We start from the raw sequence: 24,579 nt of genomic DNA, 5'->3' as shown, positions 1-24,579 counted from the left end.
TCAATGAATGCATTTTTCATCAAGAAAATACAGTTTTTCATATCTAGAAAAGATATGACATTGGCTTCTTTTTGAAAATCTGCCTGGTCATTTTTTAAAGGCTTATTCTTCCTTAAGTCTTAAATCACTTCAAATAAACTTACTTTATATTCTTTATCCAACAAATATATTATTTGAAGTTCCTGCAAAATTTAATCCTGCTGTTAGTTGTGTCTACTTCCTGTTGCTTTTCATGATCAATAACTTTCTTGTTTTTTCATTTCCAATTCTGACCCTTCTTAAGAGCTGGGTCACTGAGGATACAGACCTTGAAGAATCCCAGTCCTAACTTCCCACCTTGAATGGGGTTAGAATAAATTATAGGTAAATTTTTAGTTCTTCTCTATCTTGAGGTAATCTTTCTGGGAGAAAGGCATTAATAACAAGATATATATATAAAGGAAAAGACTCAGATGTAGTTTAAAAAAATAAAACAAAACAAAAAAGTCCTCCAATATCTCAAAATAAAACACAAGCAAATATATGGGCAGACAATTCAAAGAGAACTGATTAGTAGAACAAGAAAAAAATGTTCAAAATCACTAGTAAAAGAAAGTATATGTGTTTTTTACATCAGGGATTTCATATTTTGCCATTATTATGAGTGACTGCCAAGAAGTACAAGAGAATTAAAAAAAATAAATGAGACCTCTATAAATATATTCACAGAATCTAATTAAAGGGTAACCTACAAACAGGGAGACATGAAAAAAAATTATAAAAATAATTTAAACAATCTCCTTTTAAAAGATATCATGGGGACATCCCTGGTGTTCCAGTGGTTAAGACTTCACTCTTGCAGCACTGTAGGGGGCATGGGGCTGATCTTTGGTCCAGGAGCTAAGATCCCACATGCCACATGGTTCAGTCAATAAATAAATAAACAAAAGATCATGAATTAATACTTCAATAATCATATAAGAGAATAAGAATTGCACTTATGTCGTAATTCTAATCTTTCTAAAATTTTAGTACACTAAGCTAAACAACATTAAACATATTAATACTAGCCTTTAAGTGAAATATTTCTCTTAGCAATCCTTGAATCTTTCAAGAAAATTTCTCTTTGGGAACTCTTGACATTGTGTGAAAATTAATTAAAGAAAAATGTCTATGTAGGTCGAAATTTCATGAGAGAAACTCCAAAATAAATCACCTTTATTCATTATAATTCAACTTTAATCTGGACATAGTAAATAGTATAAAAAAGAAGAAAATGTTAGAGGAGAACAAAATACCTAAAACAAGGGTTATTCTCATTCCATTAAAAAAAAAAAAAGCCTTACAATGTCTTTATGGGGATTTCACCGGTGGTCCAGTTGGCTAAGACTTTGTGTTCCCAATGCAGGGGCCTGGGTTCCATCACTTGTCAGGGAACTATCCCATATGCCTCAACTAGAAAAAAAATCCTGCATGCTGCAATTAAAGAAGACCCTGCATGCTGCAGTAAGAAGACCCTGTGCAGCCAATAAATATTTTTTTAACCTTAAAAAAAATTGTCTTTATGGAAAAGATTCATGAGTCCTAATATTTGACTTCCCTGGTGGCTCAGATGGTAAAGCATCTGCCTACAATGTGGGAGACCTGGGTTCAATCCCTGGGTCAGGAAGATCCTCTGGAGAAGGAAATGGCAAACCACTCCAATACTCTTGCCTGGAAAATCCCACGGACGGAGGAGCACGGTAGGCTCCTACAGGCCATGGGATCGCAGAGTCGGACACAACTGAGCGACTTCAATCACTCACTCATATCTGAATAAGCTTTCTGAAGTGCTTCTACAAACTGCCAATAACCTATAAGTTGATGACAAAAAAATTTTTGAGATTTGCTCAGTTCCTTTTGAGAAAACATTTTCTTGAAATATTTGTTCCTAAAATCTCACTCTGCTCAGAACAAAATGTTAATGACATAATTAAATATGCTACTTCTGTATCTCACACATCAGACATAAATACTTGACAGCACAGGATGATAAAATTAAAATTCTGTTTTGATCACTGAATGAAAGATATCTGTAACGGACAAACTATAACAACAGAATCTCAAAAAAAAATTGTACAAAATTCCATAGACTATAAACTGGGACTTCTCTGGTGGTTCAGGGGACTTCACAGGGACATCAAAAAAAGGAAAAGACAGTTTAAATTATTATTTAATTGGTACTTACAACAAACAAACATAGTAAAGGTTATGTGCTCATAACTTAAGATTTTGGAACCAAGAATAGGATGTTTTGTTCAAATCCTCAAGGTGTGTTCAGAGGATTACAGCACAGAATTTCAGTAACAGAACTAGTCTGTAAACAGAAATACAGTAGGCTATTTTCATCATTCTTGCTATACTAAGAGATTCTGAAATTAACTTGTCATGTACTTAATGAAACAGGAAAGGATAGCCTTATTACATGTTAAAAAAACAGCACTTGAACAAAGGAAAGCTTTAAAGTTACACTCTATAGATAACAATATCAACACAGGAAAATTTATTCAAAGTAGTTTACTGGAATCCACTAAAACAGTAACGTGCCTTAGGAGTTTATATATTCGTCTTTTACATGATATGTGCCAGGAAGATCCTCCTATCATCCCAGTACATGGCAGATTTTGAAACTACTCTGTATGCAATGAAAGCTGAGATATAAATGGAAATTCACAATTTTATCTTCTTACAAACTAATTATACACATTCTGGGCTTTCCAGGTGGCTCAGTGGGTGAAGAATCTGCCTTAATGTAGGAGATGCAGGTTCAATGCCCAGACCAGGAAGATCCCCTGGAGGAGGGCACAGCAACCCACTCCAGTATTCTGCCTGGAGAATCCCATGGACAGAGGACCCTGGTGGGATACAGTCCATGGAGTCGCAAAGCATTGGACATGACAGAATCAACTGAGCACGCATGCATACACACCCCTATTACAATGTTTGTTGATCAAAGAGTTATAGAGGGACTTCCCTGGTAGTCTGGGCTTTCCTGATAGCTCAGTTGGTAAAGAACCTGCCTGCAGTGCAGGAGATCTTGGTTTGATTCCTGGGTGGGGAAAATCCACTAGAGAAGGGCTAGGCTACCCACTCCAGTATTCTTGGGCTTCCCTCGTGGCTCAGCTGGTAAAGAATCCGCCTGCAATGTGTGGGACCTGGGTTCGATCCCTGGGGTGGCAAGAGCCCCTGGGGGAGAGAACGGCTACCCACCCCAGTATTCTGGCCTCAAGAATTCCATGGACTGTATAGTCCATGGGGTCGCAAAGAATCAGAAACAATTGAGCGACTTTCACTTTTCCCTGGTAGTCCAGTGGATAAGACCCTGTGCTCTGAATGTAGGGGGTCCAGGTTCGATCCCTGGTCAGGGAACTAGATCCCACATGCCACAACTAAGACCTGGAGCAGCCTAAATAAATAAATGAAATATATATTTAAAAAAAAATCAAATAGGGTTTAAAAAAAAGATTTATGGAGAAGTATGGAGGTTAACATTCTATCCCAACAACATGTGAAAAGTTAAATGGAAAGAATAAACAATTATATCCATAATAGACGTGAGGTCAGAGAGTAAACTTCAGGCCCCAAAACTGAAGTGACTGATGGAGAATCATTTACCAGAGCAGAAACTCTGGTGGAACGAGTGAGTGCTAGGGTAGGGAAACCTCAACTTTAAAGTGATAAACTGCTGGAGGCTCAATGTAGACTAGTTTGAGAGTTGAAAACTCCAGGAGAACTCAATTACTGTGATTCCCACAAACTTTTATGAGTTTTATCTTCTGGATCTCCACTAGGTTGGCACAATGAGAAAAATTCCCTCTTAAATTCTTGCAGAGGGGGAAAGGAACCATTTTGAAATATGCCAGATCATTCTGTTTCTAACAAGGTCTGCCCTCAGGAGAAACTATTAACCAGAGCTTAACCTGCTGGGATTTATCAAAGCCTAATCGATCTGGTCAGAGAAGGCAATGGCACCCCACTCTAGTACTCTTGCCTGGCAAATCCCATGGACGGAGGAGCCTGGTAGGCTGCAGTCCATGGGGTTGCTAAGAGTCGGACACGACTGAGTGACTTCACTTTCACTTTTCACTTTCATGCACTGGAGAAGGGAATGGCAACCCACTCCAGTGTTCTTGCCTGGAGAATCCCAGGGATGGGGGAGCCTGATGGGCTGCTGTCTATGGGGTCGCACAGAGTTGGACACGACTGAAGCGACTTAGGAGAAGCAGCAATTGATCTGGTGGGAGGAAATACCCAACTCTAGTCCACTCTAGCCATCCTGTTCTACCTAAGAGGGGAGGGGGCACCCAGAACTATTTGGGTTTTTTGTTTTAAATATTTGTCTGCATCGGGTCTTAGCTGCAGCATGTGGGGTCTTCACTGTATCATGCAGGATCTTCCATTGCTTTGCACAGATTCTCTAGTTGTGGCACTCAGGTTCCAGAGCTTGTGGGCTCTTCAGCTGCTCTGCAGCATGTGGGATCTTAGTTCCCCAATCAGGGATTGAAGCCGTGTCCCCTCTACTGCAAGGTGGTTTCTTAACCACTGACCCGCCAGAGAAGTCCCAATGAAGTCCCACTGACCTGCCAGAGAAGTCTCAGTTTACAATCTAGAGGTACAAGCTAACCAAAATATAAAAAACTGTCCTCTTAACTACAGATGGGCAAAAATAAAAATTATATCCAACTTCTCCTCAGACATTGCCCAAGCAAGAAGAGAGTGGAGTAACATATTTAAAGTGTTAGAAGGAAAGGAAAAAAAAAAAAAAAACAGCTAGAATTCTGTAACCTGTGAAATTATTTTTTAAAAATGAAGAAGAAACAAAGACTTTCTCTGACAGAAATCTGAATCTATATAAAGAACAAAAGACCACTAGAGAAGATGCGGGAGAAGGCAATGGTAACCCACTCCAGTACTCCCGGCCTGGAAAATGCCATGGATGGAGGAGCCTGGTAGGCTGTAGTCTATGGGGTCGTGAAGGGTCGGACACGACTTCACTTTCACTTTTCACTCTCATGCATTGGAGAAGGAAATGACAACCCACTCTAGTGTTCTTGCCTGGAGAATCCCAGGGACAGGGGAGCCTGGTGGGCTGCCGTCTACGGGGTCGCACAGAGTCGGACACGACTGAAGCGACTTAGCAGCAGCAGCAGCAGAGAAGATGTGAAGGTAAAATAAAAACTTATTTTTCTTATTCTTTTTTTTTTAGCGGCACTGAGAGGTATGGGGGAATCTTGGTTCCCCTATCAGGGACTGTGTTCCCTGCAGTGGAAGTGCAGAATCCTGACCATGGGACCACCAGGGAATTCCTTAGTTTTCTTATTTTTATCTAATCTAACGGATAAGTTTATTTAAAATAATAATAACAACAATGTATTTAATAAAGTATGATGATGTGAGTGTGTATCTTTATTTACAATGAAATGAATGACTGTAATGATACAAGAGACAAGGAAAGGAAGGGAGGAATTTGTGCCATTTTATTATTACAAGGTATTTGTAAAGCAAAACAGTGTTAATTCAAGGTTAATTAAATTAGTTGTAAATGTATATTGCAAACTCTAGGACAACTATTAAAAAAGGTAAAGAAAAATGTTTGCGGACAGTTTTTCTCCAGTGACTGTACCAGAACATCTGAGAATGGGGGTTGGGGGAAAAGTCTCAAAAGAAAATTTAACATACAGATAATTAAATCAAATATTTTAATATAAAATCACACAAGTTTTTCTTTTCAAAAGCTGACCACTATGGGTTTTTCTTAAATTACATAACCATTAATTAGGTGGCTGCACCTGCTCATTTTTATTATACTATATTGCCCCCATTAAAGAGTCAACCAACATATATTACTAGAGGAAGTTTAATTCCTTCAGAGAATACTATAATAAAAGAATATTAATAATGGTATGGAGAGGCTTTTCCTGCTATTGAATATAACTTCACCTGCTACTGAATATAACTTAAGCAACAAACATACAACACCAATCTGTCTTAGGTATTAACAGCAGAGGAAAAGTCTTTAGATTCTTTATACCCAGTTTTTTCCTGAAGTGTAAAATCACTACCACAGCACACGTATAAATTAATCTATACTCTTTCTCTCAAGATTTCTCCCCGTAAATCCCTATATAACTAATTGGGAAAGAGGAACAATTCAGAAAAATGTCTTCAGTGGTTTAGACTCACTAAATGAGGTCAGGAGAAAAAAAAAATCTTTTTTTCATCATGTATTTAACCTTTTGTCCCTATTCATGAAGTTTCATAAAAGCTCCACGTTTGTTATCTCATCATATAGGGCTGTTAATTCTGATGTAATCCAAAAATCTTCATTTCTAAGCAGCTGTACCTCAGAATTTACTAGCAACGTGTACTTATGGAGCAGTCTGTATGTAAACACCTCTGGCATGATATACAGTCACTAAAATGAAATAAAGATACGAATAGACAACCATAAAAAGCAGTATGTGAATTAGTGAGTTAGCATGATGATATTTAGGCTTAATTCTCTGGGACTAAGCAAGTTATGCCTTCTATCAATTTGTTTCAATAATGACTTTTTCCATTAGCAAAATCAACAATGAAATGAGAAATATTTTTCACATTTAGCATATCTTATTATGTACTCCATTAAAACAAACCACAATCAGACTCAAGCAGACATCCCTAACATGCTACACTTTAAAAGAAAGTAAACTGCTCAACCAGCCAAAAGCAACGCTGATTTAGAGAAGTTTCAACTACAAAATGAAAGCAAGAACTGAAGCTGAGCCTGAGGAAACTAATTATGGTAGTTTTAATCTTCTTGGTACATTTATAGCAGAGCTGCACTGTGCAATAGAAGAGATCTGCTTTTCCCCTCCATTTATGGGAGCTTTGATGGGAGCTTCTACAATTGGTGGTATTTTGGGAAAAGAGTGGCACTGACCTTATTTTGTCTTCAAGGCTTAGGGCAGATCTTGGCTGCCCCCTTAACAGTCTGTTTTGTGTGTGTTAAAGGGAGAAAAGAAGGCTTTATTGAAATGTGAAGATCTGGGAAAATTTGCATAATAGCCTCTGCCCTGGAGAAGCTGGGATCTATGCCAACCATTCTCTTCTCTACTACAAAGTAATTCTAGCTCAAGCAGCTTTCAAAGCAAACAATCAGTATGAAGGTAAAACAGAATTCCATTCAAAGCAGAACCTGGAGATAGCTATATACCATCAGGTATTCCTGCTTGAATAACCTTTACAACCAGAACATGGCAGTGGAAAAGTAACAGTGGGATAATGAGGACTTGTGTTCTGAACCTCCCCATAAGTTGATATAAGACTACACTCACAGATGGCACTCAGCTCACAAGTTACAAGTAAGAAGAATGTGACGATCTCTTATTTACCAAATCTTGAATTCACTAATAAGAACTAAGGAGCTTAAACACACAAAAAAATTGTATTTAAAAAAAAACCACTGGGTAAACATAAACCAGATACCAGTAAGAATAAAAGCTTCACCTGGGGTTCGTCTGGAGACAAACTCTCCCTAAAATCAACTTCATATAGGGTTTATGACTAACCTCTCTATCCAAAGCTTTATTTCCTTTCTTGTCCTGCCCCTGTTCCCCTCAGGACTGAGAAGTATCAAAGAAAAGAGGATACTGAAACCAACCAAGACCCTGCGGAGCGTTCTTGGGTACAAAAGCACCTCTGTATTCCTGTTACTTGGGGGAAAAAAAAAAAAGCTTCTAGGCCTTCAAGGGAATTCAAAACAGTAGGCTCAAGCAGTTAACCATTAGGGCTGTAGTGTCACAGGGATCTCGAGGTTTCTCCTGAAGGGACATGAATAACAATCTGGTGTATATCCTTGAGCGTTCTGTAGAAACTAAGACTCCTACCCAGGTGGAAGATGGTGACCATATGCTGGGCACAAGTACACAGACCCCAGGCCGATTATAACCAGATGGTTGGCATTCCCGAAACATCATTGTTACCTTAGCACCAAACAATCAGAACAAAGTTCATGAGCTGCTCATTCTCCTTGCTTGGAGCCCTGCAAACAAATTCTTACTCTGATGCTAACACCCCTGCCAGAGTCTGACTTGCTGCCTGGGCACAAGAGCCCTTGGTTGATAACAATCTGGTACCACCTTTTAGTGGGTGAGTCACTAAGATATGTCAGATGCATTCAAAAGGTACTTGACTACTAAAAATATTTTCTTAAACTAAGAGCCTAATGTGGGGGGTTGTTTTTAACTGGAGATAACATAGATAACTTAGCTCACCTCTCTGTGTTGTGACAAAACAAAGTAAAGTTTTTGTTTGACCTCTTAGAAGAGTAGTTACCAAAGTTGTGCCTTACCAGGAAATTCATGAAACAGCCACAGTTGCAAGCGTTACTACCAATAATACTAACTTCTTAAAATTAATAACCTATTGACTATACTAATCACAATAGAACCTAATAAGTTTTAATATGTACATACTTTAAGTAAATGAAAGAAGAGAAAATATTTGAGTAGTTCACTTATGAAAGTTACATGAATAAGCACTATCTTAGGGATAGGCAAACAAATTCTCTTATCCCCAAGCTGTATTTTAAGGGCAGTATTTTTGGTGGTGGTGGCAGTATTTATGCTTATAGATAAACCCACAGTCTATAATTTTATTGAACTATTTTTAAAGCATGTTCTGTGTTGATCATGAAATGCAAAAACTAAAAAGGTCACCTTGACAATTAAGGAGCATTCACTAGTAAAAGACAAATTAATAATTATACTATAATGTGATTTATGTTAAAAACAGAAATATATGCAATGGAAGCACAGAAGTTAGAGTAACTAACTCTGCCTGGGAAGGTTCAGGTAACATTTCAAAGAGTTGGGTGACATTTGAGCTGAGTCTTTCCACTCCATCATCCTACTTCTTCTCTCTATTGTATACTGCAACTTTTTTTCTTTTTATTTAGGAACTTAGTAATCTTAAACTTACTTTTCTAATTTCTCATCTTTATCTTAGACAATTTACTTCAAGGCTGAAAGAGAAGAAAAACATGTCACCAAGAATGCCTAGGAGATTTTCCACTTCTTTGAGAATTCCTAACACTCATAATTAACAAACAGTTTAAAAAGAAAAGTTACCAAGTTCCCCTGCCTTTGGCCTTTAATTTTCAGAATCTGTGATTTCTTCAGCAGTCTTCTGTAGCTCCCTATGCATGCAACCAAGGACTAGACAAGGAACTACAGGATAATCATACTTAGCAAGTAAGCCAAAAAATGAAAAGGTGGGGTTCAGGTCTGTCTTCTTCCACCGTTTTTACTGTGAAAGTTACTACTGAATTCTGGGATTGTCTTTTTACTTTCACATACCTACTCAGATGTTAGTAATTCTATGTAGCTTGGCTAAAAACAGTTAAAATATTCTAATGTATATATTTACCATCTGTGAATTTTTGTCAAAATGCTTTTGCACACCTCCTAAACTCCAACTTCCTAATAGAGGAGCAGAACTTTATTACAAGTTCTTGACTTGCACATCAACTTTGAAATGTTTTCCAAAAATGAAGGTAAAATACACATAGCAGACCAGAACTTGACTGTTAAAAAATAAAGAGGAAAAAAAGATCAAATTGAATAGCTCAGAACCTATTCTGTTTAAAGAGTGGGCTCTCATTACTATTTCACTTAAACACTACTTATTTCTGACATCTTTGAGACATTATCTTCTTTTGCTAATATGTATTCCCTCTTTAGAAAATAGATTTTGGAGAAACCAAAGCCTTAGGAACACCATAAATCCAGTTTGAAGAAAGACTCATATTTATATCCAAGGAAGCCACAGTTAATATGCAAACTACTGCCCCTTTTCCCAGGTAAATCTTTACCCAGTCAGATATACCACTCCTAACATCTAATATTAGGTACTTGTTGGTGCAAAGTGATACTTAGTTAAAATAAAGAAGCTAAGGCTATTAAATAGATCCTGTATGCCACCTTCATATTTTTCTACCTTTTTTTTAGTTGGGGGAGAAGGAGTTATTAGATATACAACAAAAATTTCCTTTTCTTCTTGGGAGAGAATTCTTAATTGCTACATTTTTTAAATAGTAGGTTTTGAAAAACTACAGATAAACCTTTAAACAGACCAGCAATGCCCAAGGGTCATATTGAACTTTGCCAGCTATACTCTGAATCCCCAGTTCACCTCATTTCCCTTCCCCCCTTAACAGTTAAATCCTTGCAACTCATCCTTAAACCTGATCTCTAATGCCATCTGCTGTTGCAGTTCTGTGTTCTCAAGAAATTCTACAAACCTGCCCCAGTATTACTCCTACTTGACTTTCACTCCTGCATGAAAACCAAGCGGTGCTAATGGTAAAGAACCCGCCTGCCAATGGGTTGGGAAGATGCCCTGGAGGAGGGCATGGCAACCGCCCCCCCCCAACCAGTATTCTTGCCTGGAGAATTCCATAGACAAAGGAACCTGGTGGGCTACAGTCCATAGGGTCACAAAAAGTTGGACACGACTAAAGCGACTAAGTATGCATGAAGACCAAAGTAGTCAGGTATTAACAGATTTAGAAAATAAAATTCAGGTACTATGTCTTTGGTAAGATTTAATATTACAGTTACAAATGATAGGGTTCTTACTTACTAAAGTAATCCTAAATTTCTCAAATAGAAAAACTTTTCAAAAAAGCAATTTTAACTTTTGAGTGCAATAAAAAGTTGTAAGTTCCCCGCTTGTCCTCCATTCTTTATTATTTTCTTAGTGCCCACCTACACTAAAGGGCTGTCAAACTGTTTGACAGCACAATTCACAAACACTCTAGGAAACATGCTAAATTCACCTTTGCCCTTTACTATTTACTTTGTCCTCAAATTAGAATTTGTCTAGCAAATGCTAACAAAAATGTCAACATCTAATTTTAAATACAAGTTCCACTGTAAAGCTTTCCATGCATATTTTCCTGCTCACTACCTTCTCCAAACAGTCCTATGAACACTTCATATGTATTCCTATTATGGAAGTTATCATTTGTTGTTGTTGATAAGTCACTAAGTTATGCCTGACACTTTGCGACTCCATGGACTGCCGTATGCTAGGCTTCCTCATGCTTCACTCTCTACAGGAGTTTGCTCAACTTCATGTCCGTTAAGTCAGTGATACTATCTAACTATCTTACCTTCAACTGCCCCTTTCTCTTGCCCTCAGTCTTTCCCAACATCAGGGTCTTTTCCAGTGAGTTGGCTTTTCGCATCAGGTGGCCAAAGCATTGAAGCTTCAGCATCAGTCTTTCCAATGAATATTCAGGACTGATTTTCTGTAGAATTGACTGGTTTGATCTCCTTGCAGTCCAATGGACTCTCAAGAGTTTACTCCAACACCACAGATCAAAAGTATCAATTCTCTGGCACTCAGCCTTCTTTGTGGTCCAACTTTCACATCCATACATGACTACTGGAAAAACTACAGTATATGGACCTTTGATGGCAAAGTGATGTCTTTGTTTTTAATATACTGTTCAAGTTTGTCATCACTTTCCTTCCAAGGAGCAAGCGTATTTTAATTTCATGACCGTAGTCACTGTCAACAGTGATTTTGGAACCCAAGAAAATAAAGTCTGTCACGGTTTCCACTTTTTGCCCATCTTTTTGCCATGAAGTGATGGGACCGGATTCCATGATCTTAGTTTTTTTAAATGCTGAGTTTTAAGCCAGTTTTTTCACTCTCCTCTTTCACCTTCATCAAAAGGCTCTTTTTTCCTTTAAGTTTCCGCCATTAGAGTGGTATCATCTGCATATTTGAGGTTGTTGATATTTCTCCCAACAATTTTGATTCCAGCTTATGATTCACCCAGCCCCGCATTTTGCATGATGTACTCTGTACAAAAGTAAGCAGAGTGCAATACACAGCCTTGTCATACTCCTTTCCCAATTTTGAACCAATCAGCTGTTCTATGTAAGATTCTAACTTTGTTTCTTGACCCACATACAGGTTTCTCAGGAGACAGGTAAGATGGTCTGATACTCTTATCTCTTTAAGAATTTTCCACAGTTTGTTGTGATCCACACAGTCAAAGGCTTTAGTGTAGTCAATAAAACAGAAGTAGATGTGTTTCTGGAGTTCCTTTGCTTTCTCCAGGATCCAGTGAATGTTGGCAATTTGATCTCTGGTTCCTATGCCTTTTTTAAACCCAGCTTGTACATCTGGAAGTTCTTTAATCACATACTGCTGAAGCCTAGCTTCAGGGATTTTGAGCATAACCTTACTAGCATGTGATATGAATGCAACTGTACAGTAGTCTGAACATTCTTTGGTGTTGCTCTTCTTTGGGATTGGAATGAAAACTGATCTTTTCCAGTCCTGTGGCCACTGCTGAGTTTTCCAAATTTGCTGACATATTGAGTGCAGCACTTTAACAGCATCATCTTTTAGGATTTCAATAGCTCAGCTGGAATTTCATCACCTCCGCTAGCTTTGTTGTAAGTTATCATACTATATCATAATTACTCATTTACTGCACAGGGAAGGCAATCAAATATTTTATGGAGGAATAAATAAAACATTGCTACAAGCCTACATTAGAGATTATGCTCAAAATTAAAGGATACAAAATTTGACCCTCTTTTGTGAAGTAGAAAGTAAAAACACTAGCCCTGTGATCAGTTTTCTAAAATGTAATAGCCAAATTAAAACATATATTCAAGGTAATGAAAATATTCTGAAGTTAGTGGTGATGGTTGCAAACCTTTGTATGTAGCTAATATATAAGGGGATATACTAAAAACCACTGAACTACACACTTTAAAAGAGGAAATTTTATGGTGTTAGAATTGTATCTCAATTAAAAATATATAAATTTTATCCAAAACCAAGCTAATCTAATAATATGGCATAATTTAAAGAAACTACTGAATTTCTCTGGAGGTCCAGTGGCTAGGACTCCCTGTTCCCCACGCGGGGGACCCTGGTCAGGTAACTAGGTCCTATATGCACCATTAAGAGTTCATATGCTGCAACTAAAGACCCCGCCTGCCCCAACTACTGATCCTGTGTGCCGCAACTAAGACCTGGCACAGCCAAATACATCAACAAACAACTGGAATCGGTGTGAAACAATTTAAAGACTACTAGGCAAATTAACCAAGAACAGAGCAAGAACAGAGCTAACTGTCATTATTATCTGCATATTTTCTTACTAAAGAAACTACATCAATCAGTTATATAATTTAATAAAAATCTTAGGCCAACAGGCCCTAATTAGAATACCTGGATTCAATGAGGGTTTTAATGTCTCCATAAAAATTACATCAGTGAAATTCAAAATTACATCTACAATTTACTGTTTCTTAAATAATCTATTAAGTCAGCATAGTTGTTTCTTTTCCAAGCAAAAAAGTATCTTTTGGCAGGGAAATTACAATTACAGCTGTACATGTTGTTTGTAATTCACTTTGCTCATTCAATCCACTCAACTATGGTAAAATGACATCCAATAAACTATTCAATAACAAAAACTTAACACCAAATCTCAATCTTATTTGACCTAATTTATAATGGGGGCTTCCCCAGTGGCTCAGCAGTAAAGAATTCACCTGCAATGCAGGAGACTTGGGTTCAATCCCTGGCTTGGAAGATCCCCTGGAAGAGGAAATGGCAACCCACTCCAGTACTGGTAACAGGAAAATCCCATGGACAAAGGAGCATGGTGGGCTACAGTCCATCAGGTCACAAAGAATCAGACATGACTGAGTGCACGTGTGCACACACACATAAAATCAGTATACAGTGGTATGATATATCCCCCGATCCCTTTTCTCTCACACAAGTTTCAGTTTTAATCACTTGCTACAGGAAATAAGTATTTTAGTTATTTTTCATTTGTTACAAAAGAGCATGTTTCAATTTTCATTACAAAAGTTTATATGTAAACTAAGATCCCATATAACTAGCTATGCTGCACAATTCCAAAGCTGGAATTTTGTTTAAATACTAAAAAGTAATATACCATTGCCTCGTTTCCTTTTAAGTTAGTGTGTGATAAATACAAGTAAATATTATGACTTCCACCTCTACTTTCACTTTCTAAAATACTGCAACAGAAGAATGACTATACCATTCTGACAACTTATGAAATGACACAGACACTACATAAAGTAACAAGACAGCCAAACCCAAACTTTTATATGAAATTCAAAAGAAAACATTTCTTTCCACTATAAACAAACAAAAATGAGACAGGAAGATCTATTATACATTTAATAGTCAATATATTTCTTATAAAACAATCAGGTGATTTCCACTCTAGCCATTTGGCAGGCTAAACACCATAAATATCCATTTACCACAACAAAATAATTCAATCCAGCAATAAAATACCATGGTTGTTGCACTGTGGCCTCTTAGGAAGTAAGAAAAATCTCCAAAGGTCCAAAAAAAGAAAAAGATGTTAGAGTGTGTGTGTGAGTGTGTGTGTGAGTGTGTGTCGCTCAGCAACTCTGCGACCCCATGGACTATAGTCCACCAGGCTCCTCTGTCCAAGGGATTCTCCAGGCAAGAGTACTGGAGTGGGTTGCCATTTCCTTCTCCAAGGGATCTTCCCGACTCAGGGATCGAACCCACGTTTCCTGCATTGCAGGCAGATTCTTTACTGTCTGAGCCACTAGGGAAGTCCCCTCGGTTTTCAGATATTTTAAAAATTCAATTGTTGTTGGGGAGGAAATTCTAGCACACTGCCCACCCCCACCAGGCGTCTATTTGCCAGTCCAAGGTCTAGCGTACACCCTCCAGCTCTCCACCCACAGCAGAATGAGCTGCACGCAGGCAGCCTTTTGCTGGGGGGAGGGTCTCAGGAACCCATTTGAACACCCTAAATCTTGGCAAAGCAAATTCAGAGTTTCTCAAAGAAGTGAAGTGAAGTGGAAGTTGCTAGTTGTGTCCGACTCTTTGCGACTCCATGGACAATATAGTCCATGGAATTCTCCAGGCCGGAATACTGAAGTGGGCAGTTTTCCCTTCTCCAGGGGATCTTCCCATCCCAGGAATTGAACCAGGGTCTCCTGCATTGCAGGCTGATTACTTTACCAGCTGAGCTACTCATCTACCAAATAGGTTCCAAGTTTAACCACAGATTTAAAAAAAAAAAATGAACGAAATATGAACTTTGTAATCAACTGAACAAGTTCTAGAAAAAAACTGTTTTTATTAAAATCACATAAAGTTTATAAACTAATAAGCAATAATGCAAGGAACACTCTAAAACATGAATAATGAGGAAGGATTAGCCCTACCAGATATAAAACATAGTAATTAAAACTACCATGATGGCAAATAGAGAACAATGACACAAAGTGGGAAATCAGACCAGACCCAAGTACACAAAGAAATTCAGTGTACGATAAAGGCGGTGTCTCAATTCTGAGGACTAAAAGAAGAATTCTCAAAGTATTAGGACAACCTGCAGTTATTTGGAAAAAGATAAAGTTCGATCCACAACTTATATATCATAGTAAACTTCAAATGGATCAAATATTTATATATTTAAAATGAAACATTAGGGAATTCCCCAATGGTTCAGTGGTTACAACCTAAGCATTCACTGCTATGGATCCTGGTCTGATCCCTGGTTGGGAAACTAAGGTCCTGCAAGCTCTGTGGCATGGCCAAAACTAATAATAATAAAAAGTGAAACATTAAAATATATAAGAACTTTAATAAACTTGAAGTGAAGGCCTTTTTAGTGACATGTCAAATGCTCAAAGCCATAAAAGGAAAGATTTATTAATTAAATTCTTTAAAAAACTAAAGATTTCTGCATGGCAAAATAAACAATAAACAAGATCTAAAGACAAATGACAAACTGGAAAAAAAAAAAAACACCTATTAACCATATTTCTAAGGGCTAAAGAAGCTCTCTTAGTTTTTGTACAGGAAAATCCTCTAGAATATACTAATATGCTATGTAAGTGGAAAAATGAATGATGAAGAAAAGTGTATACAGTATAGTACCATTTATATTTTTAAATGGGGAGGGTGGGATTACATGTATTTGCTTGTATACATACATATACATATATATATAAATATATATATATATTTGTGGGAGCTATCAAAGGCACTGATGTTGGAGTTAGAGACGCCTAGAAATTTCTTTGCACCAATTTTGGTTCCAAACAACTTGTTTTTTTTTTTAGTTTTCCAAGTAAGACAACTTCATTATACAGAACAGTTTTCTTCATTTTGATTAAGAAATGTTCTGCTTAGTTGTCATATGGGGGTTATCACATGATTGCTTAAAAAGAAGGGAGAGAAGTATATTGATGGTAACAATGTTTGTTTCCTTTTTTGTCTTTTAAAGTCTGAACCATAGGAGTGTAATACTGATCAAAGCTGCTAGTCCAGTATCCATACTCTTAGGCATTAAATTTGTAACAGTTTTCCATGTCCAAAGTATTCCTTGCTATAGTAATCAGTTGAGAGCAAGTTCAGGGTGAGAGGGGTACCTGAAAATCTCTCAAAGACTGAAACATAAGAGAGAGGACTGTAAAACCTTTTTTTTTTCATAAGGGGAAAATCCTTATGATGCTAGATTTGGAAGAGATATCTTGGCTATGACATCAATGCACAGGCAATAGAAGAAAAAATAGACGAATTAGAGTTCATCAAAATTGAAAACGGTTGTGCATCAGAGGACACTATCAAGATAGTGAAAAAGACAGCTCACAGCACAGGGAAAAAATATTAGCAAGTCATATACAGAATATATCTAGAACCCTGAAAACTCAGCAACAAAAAAAAAAATCCACAATTCAAAGATAGTCAGAAGATTTAAACAGACATTTCTCCAGAGAAGATATGCAAATCAAACAAGCTCAGGAAAAGATGCTCAATGTTACTAGTCATCAGGGAAAAGGAAGGAAAACCACAGTGAGATACAACTTCATACTCTTTAGAGTGGCTATTATTTAAAATACACATACATACACACGAACACTCACACACACAGAAAATAACAAGTACTGAAGAGAATTTGGAGTAACTGAAACCCCCATGCACTGCTGGTGGGACTATGAAATGGTACAGTTGCTATGGAAAACAGTTTGGCAGTTCCTCAAAGACATCACAGGATCCAACAATTCTACTCCTAAGTATAGTACCGAAAGAAATGGAACACAGGAATTCAAACAGATGTTTGTACACCAGTGTTCACTGTAGCATGTTTTCCCATAGCCAGAATGTTGAAGCAAACCAAGTACCCACAGATGATGAATTTTAAACAAAATGTGGCCTAAATGTACATGAAATATTATTCAACCACAAAAACGAAGAGGTTTTGGTACATGCTACAAATGGATGAACTTGAAGACATGCTAGTGAAAGAAGCCAGAGACAAAAGGACCAATACTGCATGATTCCAGACAATTTCATAGAGGCAGAAGTAGATTATGAATCACCAGAGACTGGGGGAGGGGGCTCTGTAACAAGACAGATTTATTATTTAATGGTTACAGAGTTTCTATTCGGTATGATGAGATGGTTTTGGAAAGAGATAGTGAGGATGGTTGAACAACACTGTGAATGGAATTAGTGACACTGAATTTACACTTAAAAATGATCAAAATGGCAAATTCTATATTAACATATTTTACAACTTTTAAAAATTAATAATGTTATATATCAATAACAAAACCACAAACTGTACAGTTTAAATGGGTGGATGGTATGATACATGAATTATACCTCAATAAAGACATTTTTTAAAATACCCAGACATATTGAGTCAGAACCAATAAGAAGGTATCAGGAATCTATACTTCTAATAAATATTTTATACATGTATCTTGCTATACACTAGCAAGTATTCTATAAGATAGTTTCTTAGAAGTGACACTGTGGAATCAAGGAATTGTCCATTTTAAATTGTCACAGATACAAGCAAACTGCTCTCAAAAGTACAGTATCAATATACTCTCCACCAACAGTGCATGAGAGTGCTTGTTTCCCCTATATTCTTGCCAACACTGAACATTATAACATTTTTTAATTTTGCCAAAATGTAATATAGAAAGATAAATCTCAAAACTAATTAAAAATAAACCAAATACATATTAAACTGTACACTGTGCTGTATGTCAAATCTTATCACAATAAAACTGGGGGAAAATACATTTTAAAAAATAGGACCCTTAAAATCTATAACTTCTACAACTTTAACTAAAAGATACAAAAAGTATCTACTACTTCTCAAAGGAATGAACTAAACTTTAAACTTTAGTTATTAATGTGACAATTCCTAAATTTTGGATTAAAAAAAAAATGACATATTTGGATCGCTCTAAATAATAGGGTCCATGAGTCAACTACTATAAATTTAACAATATGTCACATAATTTGAGAAAGGGAAAATTTCACTTAAGGAACTGAACCATTATATTTTGCCGTTATATAAACTGGGCTTCTCTGGTGATCAATGGTAAAGAATCCACCTGTCAACGCAGGCCATAAAGAGTTCGATCCCTAATCCCGGAGGATCCTAGATGTCATGGGGCAACTAAGGCGTTGTGCCACAACTACTGAGCCTGTGCTCTAGAAGCCCAGGAGCCGTAACTGCTGGGCCTAGGTGCCACAACTGTTGAAGCCCATGCGCCCTAGAGCCCTAGCTCTGCAACACGAGAAGCCACCACAATGAGAAGCCCGTGTGCAGCAATGAAAAGCCAGCACAGCCAAAAAAAAAATTTTTTTTTACATAAACAGCAATCATTCTAGCAAAATATTTTTTCACAGGGCAATTATTTTTGCCCTCTGAACACTGCCAAAAGAAAACTTCTATTAAGAAATAAAATATATGATCTATGTTTCTATGTTTTTACTAGAAATCTAAGGCCTAATCTTGCTTTAAAATCACCACTAACAAAAACCCAACTATTTTTGAAGAATCCGGGGGGAAATGGTTTGGTTGTTTTGGTAAAGCCTTGCTTTAAAATAAATAAAACAACTCCCTCTCCCCCCACTTCTGCTCCACAAGCTTTCTCAGACTACCAACATGCCTTTTAACAGTCTAGCTTTCTCTCCTGAGCCACTGATGCTCAGTCTTTTTGGAGTGATGAAACCCTTAGTAAAGCTGCTAAGAGCTATGTAAAAATGCATCAAAATGAACACAAAATTCTTCACAGATTATCATAGTCCGAGAGCAATCATAAGAAACCAAACCTTTCTAGAGATCCCAGGTTATAAATCCATATCTTAGGCTGTAAAAAGGGAGAATAGAACACTTACAAGAATTTATCTCATACTAAATACTATACACAAATTTAATTATTTTTTAAAATTGAAGTAAAGCTGACTTACAATATTGTGTTCATTTGAGGTGTACAGCAAAGGGATTCAGCATTTTTTTCAGATTATATTCCATTATAGGTTATCATAACATACTGAACATAATTTCCTGCTCTATACAGTAAATCCACACTGCATATCTACTTCATGTACAATTGTTGATTATACTAATTTGTCTTTCCATCCCTTTCTCCCCTTTGATAACCATAAATTTGTTTTCTGTCTGTAAGTCTGTTTCTGTTTTCTATAAAGATTCATTTATATTATTTTTAGATTCCACATGTAAGTAATATCCTATAATATTTGTCTTTCTCTGACTTACTTTACTAACTATAATATTCTCTAGGTCTATCCATGTTGCTGCAAATGGCAATATTTCATTCTTTTATGGCTAATATTCCATAAATATACATATATGCACATATACACACACCACATCTTCTTAAGCCAACTGTTTGTTGATGGGCACTTGGGTTGTTTCCAATGCCTATCCATTTAATATAGGCATAAACAGTTCCATGTTATAAATGAGAAAAACACAGCTCAGTAAGATAAACCAAATAACCTGTGTGCAGTTATTAAGCCAGGACTTGAATTAGCTTCTGACTCTATAATTCAAGCTCTTCCCATTATTTATGAAGAACTAATTTAGAGGTAGTAACATAGTCAACATTCTATGTTAAAGTAACTGTTGGAAGAATAAGCACCTACTCATTACCACAATTTTGTGAGTATACAGATAGCTTTCCTCAGGAACCAAAAACTATATTCTGCTACAAACAATATAAGTAGGATATGAACTACTTAAACATTAAAAATAAGTACATATTGTGGGTGCAATCTTTTTACTACAAAACCTATTATTAGCACTATTTTAAAAAATACTATAGAAAGATTACTAAAGACAATCATCTTGAAGCCCTTTAAAAATCAGCTGTGCAAAACAAGCTCTAACATTGTTTCAAATAAAAAGGTCCAGATAAAAAACTTTTTTAATTCATCTTTAGAAAATTCTTGAGGTCAGCAAGAATAGAACCATCCTGAAAGGTAGGTGGTATAATCATTTAACATCTATGAGTGTCAGTTTCTTCTCTGTTATTAACAATTTGTCTATCATCATATTGTTAGTAAGTATGAGGGCAAGATTCAACTCTAGGTTTTCTAACTAAAAATTCAATATTCCTTCCACTTGGCCATGTAGGAACAGCAATCTGGATACACCCCACTTAAAATATTTGCCATAATTTTACAAATTCAAATACATGCATAGTTATACTACCACCCGCTTCTCTTACAAGCCTCAAAATCTGTTTGAGGCTCCCAAAATAGACTATTTAGAAATAACATAAAGATTAAAATAAAAATTCCTGAAATACGTACATAGGTTTGATAAAAATGAGTATTAGTCCAAATAGTGTTAATGATCATGTATTGTCAGGACTTCTACTTACCCGTCTTGAAGGGCAGTGTTCATTCTTTTCATCTGTCATCTTCCCACTTTTAAGTGCTTTCCTTGGGTGCTTGATAGTTGTCTTTATGGCAGGTCGACATACATAGTTCTCCAAGTTCTTTGGAGGTTTTTTAGTTCTCTTAGCCTGAAGGCCAATTTTCAATTTTAAATTTCCTTCTGTAAAGTTTGTTTCTTTCACTGAAAACTGTTGCTGTGCATCAGTCAAACCATTATCTTTCCCTGCTTCAGTGTTTCTTTCCCGATTCCACTTGCGAAGGTCTTCTTCTTCCTTTGTGTTGTTCTCTAGCTCTACTTCTCTCTTGCTGACCAGTGTGCCCGTATTGATGGCAGAGGGACTCTTTCTTGAAAATCCTTCGGAATCAGAACCCAATCCTAACATAGCAGTATTTCTAGGGTCCATCACAAGTGTATGTTATTGCCAAGGAATCTTTTGAAAATTTTATAGAATTGAGTTCCATAAAAAACAGGGTTCTCCAAAACTTGCAACCAGCATCTCTTTCTCTGCAGGATAGACCATAACAAAAATTTATCAGAACAGAGGCAATTATTGATTAACACAAGAAATGGGTATAGAGAGGAGATAAGAACGTCAGGAAGAACCCAAAATCACAGTTAAAATGGATCAAAATGCAGTTCAAAATGGTTAAATTCCCTTAGTTACAAATAAATTTGTATTTCAGAATATGTCTATTATTCTCCAGATATTATAAACAAGCTGCAATGGTATAGTGCAAATCAATGTTTAAGAACCACTGTTAAAATCCAACCAACAAGCTTCTGCAACTGATAGTCAAGCAAACACAGTCTAAGATAAAAATAATATATATTTCAACATTCCTCAGTTTCAAAGGAATATATTTCTCACATTTTACTTAAAGAAAATCAATTTCATTCAAGGTAAAGAATCATATTTTGGGCTAGTTTCAGCACTCCAATCTTATTTATTAAGAGGTGGTAGGTTTTCCAGGTTAAGACTCTTGGGCTGGAATTATCTCTAATGCTGGTTTACGATTCAACTCTGAATCCATATACTCATGAATTCATTCCTTAAAAAATATTTCTAAACATCCATCATGTTCCAGGCACTGGGCAACACCCTGGAAATTACAGTATTGAACAAAACAAATCCAGTTCCTAAATTTATAATCATTATATATAGTGAGAAAGACAAACATTAAGTAACTATATAAATTATTCAGAACAATTGCTATAAGAGGGTGGGATGATTTGGGAGAATGGCATTGAAACATGTATAATATCATATAAGAAACGAATCACCAGTCCAGGTTTGATGCAGGATACAGGATGCTTGGGGCTGGTGCACTGGGATGACCCAGAGGGATGGTATGGGGAGGGACGTGGGAGAGGGGGTTCAGGATTGGGAACATGTGTACAACCGTGGTGGATGCACGTTGATGTATGGCAAAACCAACACAATATTGTAAAGTAATTAGCCTCCAATTAAAATAAATAAATTAAAAAAAAATTCTAAACACCAGAAGTATATTTTCAAAAGTTTTCCCAATAGCAAACAGTCAGGTGTCACAATTCAATCTCCCAAATCCATAAAATATTTTAAAATCAGAATGCAAAAACACAAAAAACAAAAAACCCAGAATACAGATTTATTGTTTTACAGTAGTTGGTACACCTTACCAGAGAATCTGAATAATCTACACAAGGCAAACCCTTTTCATTAAAAAAAGATTCTCAAGAAACTATATTACTATACTATCTAATGACTACTGAATATAAAACCAAAGTAATTCACTATTCTTGAGGACAAACTAGTTTTTCTTTCAAACATGTATCTGAATATATGATCCAAGACTTGCATCTGGGGAAAAAAAGAACATCCTATCCCTTAGAAGGGGCTTCCCTGGTGGCTCAGATGGTAAAAAATGAACCTGCAATGAGGGAGGCCTGGGTTTGATCCCTGGGGTGGGAAGAACCCCTGGAGAAGAGAACGGCTACCCACTCCAGTGTTCTATCCATGGACAGAGGAGCCTAGCAGGCTACAGTCTATGGGGTCACAAAGAGTCAGACATGAGTGAGTGACTTTCACTTCACATCCCTTAGAAAGTTCCATTTATGAAGTAGAATGGGCTCTCCAAGTGGCACTAGTGGTAAAGAACCTGCCTGCCAATGCAGGAAACATAAGAGACCCAGGCTAGATCCCAGGGTTCGGAAGATCCCCAGGAGGAGGGCATGGCAACCCATTCCAGTATTCTTGCCTGGAAAATCCCATCAACAGAGGGGCCTGGCGGGCTACAGTCCATAGGGTTGCAAAGAGTTGGACACGACTGAAGCGATTTAGCACATGAAGTAGAATATTTTATAGTTTAAACTATATGCCTTAAGACTTTTCTTTCCAATGAGAATGTAGGGCTTTCAAAGCAAATATCATGTGATATAACTTTTAAAACCCATACAAGAACTGTAAACAAAATGCATAGCCCAATGACTGGCCTATCATAGCAAGGCTCAACAGAAGGTGCCAGCAATTTTACTAGTAGTACTAGGAGCATTTTAAGTAGTTACTCAACAAATACTGGCAACTGACTGAAGTGTGTTCCTATTCTATTCATTCACACAAACAGCTCAAAGAGTAATTTTCAAGTCATTTACATATGACAACTCTTGCTGTCTACCATTTCATATATTAACACTTCACAATGGCATAAGGCTCTTCATAATCTGGCTCTAACTATTCAGACTTGTCTATCCCTACTTCCTAAAACACACCCTCTATGATTTAGTCAATTCTGCTTTTTGTTTTTTTTACTGTCCCTAAAAAATTGTGTTCATTTCTCTTCAGTGTCATGTACTTTCTATTTATTCCATGATGTGTTCAGTTCAGTTGCTCAGTCATGTCCGACTCTTTGCGACCCCATGGACCACAGCACGTTAGGCCTCCCTGTCCATCTCCAATACCCGAAGTCTACTCAAACTCATCTCCATCGAGTTGGTGATACCATCCAAGCATCTCATCCTCTGTTGTCCCCTTCTCCTCCTGTCTTCAATCTTTCCCAGCACCAGGGTCTTTTCAAAAGAGTCGACTCTTTGCATCAGGTGGCCAAAGTATTGGAGTTTCAGCTTCAGCATCATTCCTTCCAATGAACACTCAAGACTGATCTCCTTTAGAATGGACTGGTTGGATCTCCTTGCAGTCCAAGGGACTCTCAAGAGTCTTCTCCAACACCGCAGTTCAAAAGCATCAATTCTTCGGCACTCAGCCTTCTTCACAGTCTAACTCTCACATCCATACATGACCACTGGAAAAACCATAGCCTTGACTAGACGAACCTTTGTTGGCAAAGTAATGTCTCTGCTTTTTAATATGCTGTCTAGACTGGTCATAACTTTCCTTCCAAGGAGTAAGCGTCTTTTAATTTCATGGCTGCAGTACCCATCTGCAGTGATTTTTGGAGCCCAAATGATCTTAGTTTTCTGAATGTTGAGCTTTAAGCCAACTTTTTACTCTCCTCTTTCACTTTCATTAACGGGCTCTTTAGTTCTTCTTCACTTTCTGCCATAAGGGTGGTGTCATCTGCATATCTGAGGTTATTGACATTCCTCCCAGCAATCTGATTCCAGCTTGTGCTTCATCTAGCCCAGGGTTTCTCATGATGTACTCTGCATATAAGTTAAATAAGTTGGGTGACAATATACAGCCTTGAAGTACTCCTTTTCCTATTTGGAACCAGTCTGCTGTTCCATGTCCAGTTCTAACTGTTGCTTCCTGACCTGCATATAGGTTTCTAAAGAGGCAGGTCAAGTGG

At 37.1% G+C, this 24,579-nt stretch overlaps 1 protein-coding gene across 8 annotated transcripts in view; it reads right to left on the bottom strand.

Annotated features, from left to right (window-relative positions):
- The window catches only part of ASH1L (ASH1 like histone lysine methyltransferase), a 208,003-nt gene that overhangs the window by 155,453 nt on the left and 27,971 nt on the right, over positions 1-24,579 (bottom strand). For 7 of the 8 annotated variants that reach the window (XM_027530939.1, XM_027530921.1, XM_027530906.1 and 4 more), the window contains one exon: positions 20,778-21,298. In XM_027530939.1, coding sequence (XP_027386740.1) covers positions 20,778-21,197 — 420 coding nt within the window. In that variant the 5' untranslated portion in view covers positions 21,198-21,298. Of the gene's footprint in view, positions 1-20,777; positions 21,299-24,579 lie in introns of those variants that run through there. The other variant, XM_027530954.1, reaches the window with a different exon arrangement.

The sequence above is a fragment of the Bos indicus x Bos taurus genome, chromosome 3 (genome assembly GCF_003369695.1).
Source record: "Bos indicus x Bos taurus breed Angus x Brahman F1 hybrid chromosome 3, Bos_hybrid_MaternalHap_v2.0, whole genome shotgun sequence".
NCBI lineage: Eukaryota > Metazoa > Chordata > Mammalia > Artiodactyla > Bovidae > Bos > Bos indicus x Bos taurus.
Note: the sequence above shows the minus strand (reverse complement) of the source record. Positions and strands in the feature narration are given on the sequence as shown.